This window comes from Sinocyclocheilus grahami, unplaced genomic scaffold (genome assembly GCF_001515645.1).
Source record: "Sinocyclocheilus grahami isolate Dianchi unplaced genomic scaffold, SAMN03320097.WGS_v1.1 scaffold991.1, whole genome shotgun sequence".
In the NCBI taxonomy this organism is placed as follows: Eukaryota; Metazoa; Chordata; class Actinopteri; order Cypriniformes; family Cyprinidae; genus Sinocyclocheilus; species Sinocyclocheilus grahami.
This window is the reverse complement of record NW_015506170.1, coordinates 169,709-176,729: the sequence shown is the minus strand read 5'-3', so window position 1 is coordinate 176,729 and position 7,021 is coordinate 169,709. Positions and strand designations below refer to the sequence as shown.

The 7,021-nt window shown below is 34.5% G+C and overlaps 1 protein-coding gene and 1 long non-coding RNA gene across 2 annotated transcripts in view; one reads left to right on the top strand and one right to left on the bottom strand.

The window, feature by feature from the left end:
- LOC107565274 (Down syndrome cell adhesion molecule-like) overlaps positions 1-7,021 on the bottom strand; it is an 83,299-nt gene that overhangs the window by 17,642 nt on the left and 58,636 nt on the right. Inside the window, exons 12-14 of the mRNA XM_016250496.1 lie at positions 2,181-2,395; positions 555-795; positions 104-250 (exon numbers count right to left, since the gene is read on the bottom strand). Coding sequence (XP_016105982.1) covers positions 104-250; positions 555-795; positions 2,181-2,395 — 603 coding nt within the window. The remainder of the gene's footprint in view (positions 1-103; positions 251-554; positions 796-2,180; positions 2,396-7,021) is intronic.
- On the top strand, positions 6,674-6,873 carry LOC107565256 (uncharacterized). The gene is made up of 2 exons (XR_001606350.1): positions 6,674-6,703; positions 6,757-6,873. It is a non-coding gene; the product is annotated as an uncharacterized lncRNA (long non-coding RNA).

The following is a 7,021-nucleotide window of genomic DNA, read 5'->3' as shown; positions in this document are numbered from 1 at the left end:
TATATATATATATATATTATTCTATACATTATTCATGCTCTCTCTATAAATATTAACGAATGCTATTTCAGGCACATTAAACTCATTAGGTTCTGAGCTGTACCTCCGTCTAGTAGATTGGCCCAGTAGATGATACGGAAACCCTGTAGAACGCCGTTGAGAGCTTCCCTGGACGGAGTCTGCCAGTACAAAGAGATGCTTTCAGGGGAAGCAGCGGTGGCCACAACTTTCTCTGGAGCTCTGCTGGGTACTGAGAACACAAGAGAAATATAGAAAAAATAAATAGCCTAATTACTCATTGGCTCAGAATGTGTACAGTAGGTGTGAAAGAAATTGAAATTGATGAATTAACTTGAATTGGGTTGACAGTCCTTACAGAAGTTTTAAGCACTGTAAACATCTCCAGTATCCACTAGATGGCAGCAAATATTACAAATGTGCTTGGTGAATATCATGGTATTTTTGATGGTTGGTTTAAAAAAAAGAAAAAATGAAAGCTATTACCTTGAGGGACTAAAATTTGCTGCATCATGTGAATGATTACAATGGCTTACCATCTTCCATTGTTGTGGCCCGGACTTCACTGGAAGCAGGTCCCGGGCCGGCACTGTTACTGGCCTGCACCACCACCTCATACTCTGTGAACTTCTTCAGGTTGTTGAGGCTCAGGGACTCTGTCTCACCCGTGGCCTCCATGCTGATGCAGACGAACTGGTGACTGCCGTTTATGGAGTGCTCTCGATGGCACACCTGATACCCCCTGATCACGCCATTCTGGAGATGTTTCAGCGGTGCCTGCAGATGATGAAATGATAGTGTTTATAAGCAAGACCTCATATATTGGCATGTACTCTTAATTGGCATCCATGGAACCTTTCTATTCCATAAACATTTGTTAGATAATAAAAATGTTGTTCACGCAAGGGGAAAAAAAAGGTTATTTTAGGAAATTATCAATGAAAGGTTCTTCTTTAGCATTGCTTTAAAAACCCCACTTCTGGAACCTAATTAAGAGTGTACACCTATATATATATATATATATATACTGTATATCGTCACATAAATATAAAGTGCAAAAACAAACAACAACAAAAACATGAATTAAAAATACATATTCTTATATCCAATGGTTAAACACTATCTATAAAATAATAATAATACAAATAAAAAAAATACCACTTAAAAGTTTGGACTGATTTTGTTTCATTTATGCCTGCATTTGTGGTTTATGTTTATATGCTTGAAATAATTTTTGTAGTCAAATATATTTCAATATAATATAAATTTCTTTATCAAACTACCATTTAAATAATATTAGTAAATACAACAATATTTAAAAACCATACACATTGCATTTTATATAGTTTGTTCATTTATTTATTTTAGTAATATAAATGTTAAATATTATAAATAATTATAATAAAACAAATAACCAATTTTATATACATAAAATAAACATTATTATCATATATTTATTAATAAATTGGTTGAAATGATTTTTTTCAGTCAAATATACACACAGTATAATATCTATCTATCTATATAAAATATAAAAAATAAATAACAAATTATCCATTGGTGAGCATTTTTAGGCTGCAGTCTATATATTTTGTATATTATTCAAGTTGAATTTGTATTCATTTATTATATAAACTGGTAACACTTTACAATAAGGCTCTATTAGTTAATGTATTCATTGACATGAACAAACAATGAACAATACATCTATTGCAATATTGATTTATCTTTGTTAATGTTAGTTAATTAAAATACAGTCGTTCATTGTTAGTTCATGTTAATTCACAGCGCATTAACTAATGTTAACAAGTACAACTTTAATAATGCATTAGTAAATGTTGAAATTAACATTAGTTAAGATCAATAAATGCAGTAGAATATTGTTCATGCTATAACTAATGTTAACTTGTGAACTTTATTGTAAAGTGTTACCTGTAAACTATAATAAATTACTATATGAATAAATATATCAATATATTATTTTCTATAGTTTTTTACTTTTAAAATATAACAGTAAGTATGTGTACCTGAAAGACCTCTTTACCGTTAATGAATTAGGAGCATCAGTATAACATTTTGGACTAAGTGTGAAGGGTTGTTTCATTTTGAAATATGTGCATCGAAGAGGCCAAGCATGACAATGCACAAATGAAGAATCTGACCTGCAGGGTGGAGACGACCTCGTCGCCGACGTTCTTGACCATTACCGTGTGCCGCCACATGTCTGGATTGATCATGTGTGACTGCTTTTCCTTTTCCACCTCCTTCTCCCATCTAACCATGATGGGCTTCTCACCATGCGTCTTGCAGCTCATCTCTATCTTCTCTCCTTTCGTTGCCAGTGAGTTGTTGGGATATGATGTTATCATGGCTGGAACTGAGAGAGAGAAATGAACATGCATCATGATGACAAATGCCATCACTGCAGATCAAACCGAACAAGTTTTTTTTATGACATCAACGACTTTTGACTTACATTTGTGCAAATGTCATGTAACGTTTTGCAACAGCGAGGATCAGAACACTTTACTACTCCAGACAAGGTAAATGTTTTACAGCTTTATGGCAATAACAAGATTGAATGTGAATGAAGTACAGTTATTACTCCTCTTTCTTCATCACACACACATACACACACACACACACACACACACACACACACACACACACACACACACACACACACACACACACACACGCGCGCCTGTCCAGGTTCTTCACAGGCATGCATTGGGGGAGTGGAGCAGAGCGCCAGGCGGGTACGTGGTAGCGCCGGTACAGCGTGTGATGTGATTGAGTGTGTCAGGTTGAAAGTCCCGACCGTTTACATGTCATCTCTTATTCACTCCAGCAATTCTCAGCTCAGCAGCAAAAAATAAATAAATAAAATTGCATGACAATGTTTTTTTTTTTTCAGGCCTGTTTTATATTTTATGATTTTTTTTAAATGTACTTAATACTTTTTTTTTATATAAATATTTTTAGAATATTAAAACCCACATATTTATTTACATATATATTTAATCAAAATTGTTTTTCAGTCTTTTGTCACATTATATCAAGCAACATTATCCAAGTGCTGCACATTTAACAAGGAAAAAAATTTTTATTTATCAGAAATACTGTATTCCCAATGTTTCTTTTTAAAAATTCAGTTCCTTGATGACATCATCCTCCAGGAAGTGACATCATTATTAAAGGGAAAACAACAACAAAAGAAAAGAGAGGCAAAAAAAAAAAAAGGCAACACCATTTTCGGTTTCTGAAATAAATAAAATATAAATTTTAAATGAAAAACTCACTAACTTAAAGGGGTTATATGACGTTGCTAAAAAAACATTATTTGGTGTATTTGGTGTAATGAAATGTGTTTATGCGGTTTAAAGTTCAAAAAACACATTATTTTCAACATAATGTACATTATTGTTGCTCCTCTATGCCCCGCCTTTCTGAAACGCGTCAATTTTTACAAAGCTCATCGGTCTGAAAAGCGAGGTGTGCTCGGATTGGCCAGCTATCCAGTGCGTTGTGATTGGCTGAATGCCTTAAGCGTGTGACAGAAATGTAACGCCCCTTTAACACACTGTCTGTGATGCCGTCTCCCGGCACAGCGAGACAAAAAAAACAATAAAACCCATTACAAACGAGGCATTTGTTGCAACCAGTGGGGACATAATTACTGATTATAATGACTTATACTGTGTTTTTACGTGTTGTTTTTACGTATCACGCCGTGTAAAGTTTGAATCGTCAGTGGCAAATTCTTTAAATATAAAAAATGTACTTACAGTCTGTGAGTCAGAAGCGCCAGACTGTACTTGTAAAGTTGGAACTGCCCCACTTTATATAACAGCCTTTGAGCACTGACCCATTGTATACTAGGAAACAGTAAGTAACTGTTCAGGAAATAAAATGCGTCACACAGCATCACACACAGCGGGCTTGAGTGAGGAACGGCCGGCAGGCTTGCGGCAACCACATGTGATGACCCCGGGCTGGACTCCGCTTCGTCCATGGTGAAAGCCGATCTGGTGATCCACAGCGTGAAGTTGATGTATTTCCTCAGTGACCAGCACAGATCAGCTCCAGGCATGACGAAGCGGATATCGTCCTCTTTTGGAGGCCAAACAAAGTAGTTTCGCTTTCACAACGAACCACACTGCATCTCCAAAACATAGCGACGGAGGCAACAATATTACAGCGAGAATAAAAGTTAGGCCTACTTTCTTTGAATGAACATTTGGGCGGTGTTATGCAAATCTTCCCACACAGTGACGTAGACATGTGGGGGCGTGTTTAAACGAGCCGTTTTAGGAGGGCGTGGACAAGTCTTAACTTTTATAAAGAATATCTCTTTGGATTTGAGACTTTAGTCTTTGCAACTTTACAGATCTTCTTTATGCAACAAGAGCTTGTAACACTCCAAAGAGAAAGGAAAAATTTTAATCGCATCATATGACCCCTTTAAAATAAAAAAATTATAAAAAATGTTGTTTTAGCAACTAACTGAAGATTAAATACTAAAATGACTAAAACTAAAAACAAAAACAAAAAATAATAAACAAGTGTTCAATCTAAAGAGAAATATTAAAATATAACATTATTCAAACTTACTAAAACTTAAACTAAAATTAAATTGAAAACTGAAAATATAAAATCTAATTATATATTTTACGATTTATTGTGATTTTGTGATAAAAAACTTATTTAATAAAATATAAAACAAATATGATTTCTACCTTGATAGAAGCAACATCTGTTTGTTTATTAGATTGTTGCATGTTCATTAGGACCAGCCTGAAAAACATCATTTTTTCATATTATCAGTGTGATGAATATAAACATTTCACACGATATCACAGTTAAAATGACTGAATCATTATGTACTGTAAGCTGTCACTGTGCAATGCTAATGCTAGTCCTTTATGTCCACCCTGTTAGCAATCCTAGCGTTTTCATTTGTAAACACTGAGAGGAGTCTCTTAAAATGACTACATTTGATCAGAGGGAAAAAAAATGAAGCTGTACCGTCCCCCGCTAAAAGATGCAGGCAGCCTAAACTGGCATCCTATTTCTTATCGCGGCCGAGCGCTCGCTCCTTATGTGATTATCCAGAATAAAACACTAAAGAGGGAAGTAGTCTCTGTGTTGGAGGGGCAGCTGTATCTTCCCTCAGGCTGCGAGCTGTCTTCATCATGACTGCATAATTGCTGTGTTGATGTATTTCTTTAATATCCAGCTGAATTATAAGCAGCAGTTGGACTGAAAGGGAAGGTGCTAATTCCTCTCCTGAGATCCAGACAGAAGAACTGTGTGTTGCTGGGCAGGAACTTGCTCTCCGGCTGTAGGAGTGATTTACGTCTCTTCTGAATCCTCTCTGATTGATTCAGGCTCTTTTTACTAGTTCATTTAGGGGTCGTAAATGGACCAAAATGAGCTTGCATGTGTCACGAATACACACATTTACTCACAGTCTCTCTGGGTAGCAGTTTTCATTCTTGAGTAAAACGGCATCATATTTAACGAAGCATATGCAAAATGCTTGAACCGGAAGCGGCGAGACCAGATTAATAGAATACGGATGTCTGTTGCGCATAAACCCCTAAACAGACACAATCCGGATACTTGTTTATCCTACAAGAAAGGCCATAGCACATTTATTTATAAAACAAATCCGGGCACTTTTAATGAGAGTAAAATAATTTGCAGTCTACAGTATGTTTGACTAAATGCATTTATGGAAGCTCAACAATATCACTTGTACTTGTGAAACACACTACTGATTGTACTAACATTTTGAAAGGAAATTGTAAAACAAAACAAAAACTAATTAAAAAATTGTATGTTAAAACTGTTATTTTACACACTCACACAACTATTACTGTAAGGCATATACAAGTACATAAAAAAAAAATAGAATACTGGGAAAAGTTTATATTTTTCATATATTATTATTTGTATTATTTATTTTATTATATGTGACCCCGGACCACAAAACCAGTCATAAGGGTCAATTTTTTGAAATTGAGATTTATACATGGTATGAAAGCTGGATAAATTAGCTTTCCATTGATGTATGGTTTGTTGGGATTGGGCAATATTTAGCCGAGATACAACTATTTGAAAATCTGGAATCAGAAAATCGCCTTTAAAGTTGTCCAAATGAAGTTCTTAGCAATGCATATTACTAATCAAAAATTACGCTTTGATATATTTACAGTAATACATTCACAAAATATCTACATGGAACATGATCTTTACTTAATATCCTAATGATTTTTGGCATAAAAGAAAAATCGATAATTTTGACCCATACAATGTTTTTTGGCTATTGCTAAAAAGCGACTTAAGACTGGTTTTGTGGTTCAGGGTCATATACAGTGTTGGGGGTAACGCATTACAAGTAACGCGAGTTACGTAATCAGATTACTTTTTCAAGTAACTAGTAAAGTAACGCATTACTTTTTAATTTACAAGAGAATATCTGAGTTACTTTTTCAAATAAGTAACGCTAGTTACTTTTTTTTTTTTTTCAATTTATTGATCGACAGCTCTCCGGTCCCCATGTTGACAAATCAGAAGATGCTACTGTAGTTGTAAAGCAAAAGTAACGTAACGCATTACTTTCCATAAAAAGTAACTAAGTAACGTAATTAGTTACTTTTTTATGGAGTAACGCAATATTGTGATGCATTGCTTTTAAAAGTAACTTTCCCCAACGCGGACAAGTAACGCAAGTTTTTTTTTTTTTTCAATTTATTGATCGACAGCTCTCCGGTCCCCATGTTGACAAATCAGAAGATGCTACTGTAGTTGTAAAATAAATATGAATATGAATTAATTCATCTCACTCACGAAATAAAAAAAAACACAGATTCAGTATTCCTCAAAATGAATAAAAATAATGCAACTCAGAATACGACGCAAACCTGCAATAATTAAATGTTAAACAACACAAATATCCTTTATGTATTTAATCCCATTCTATTAACCAATGTCTTTG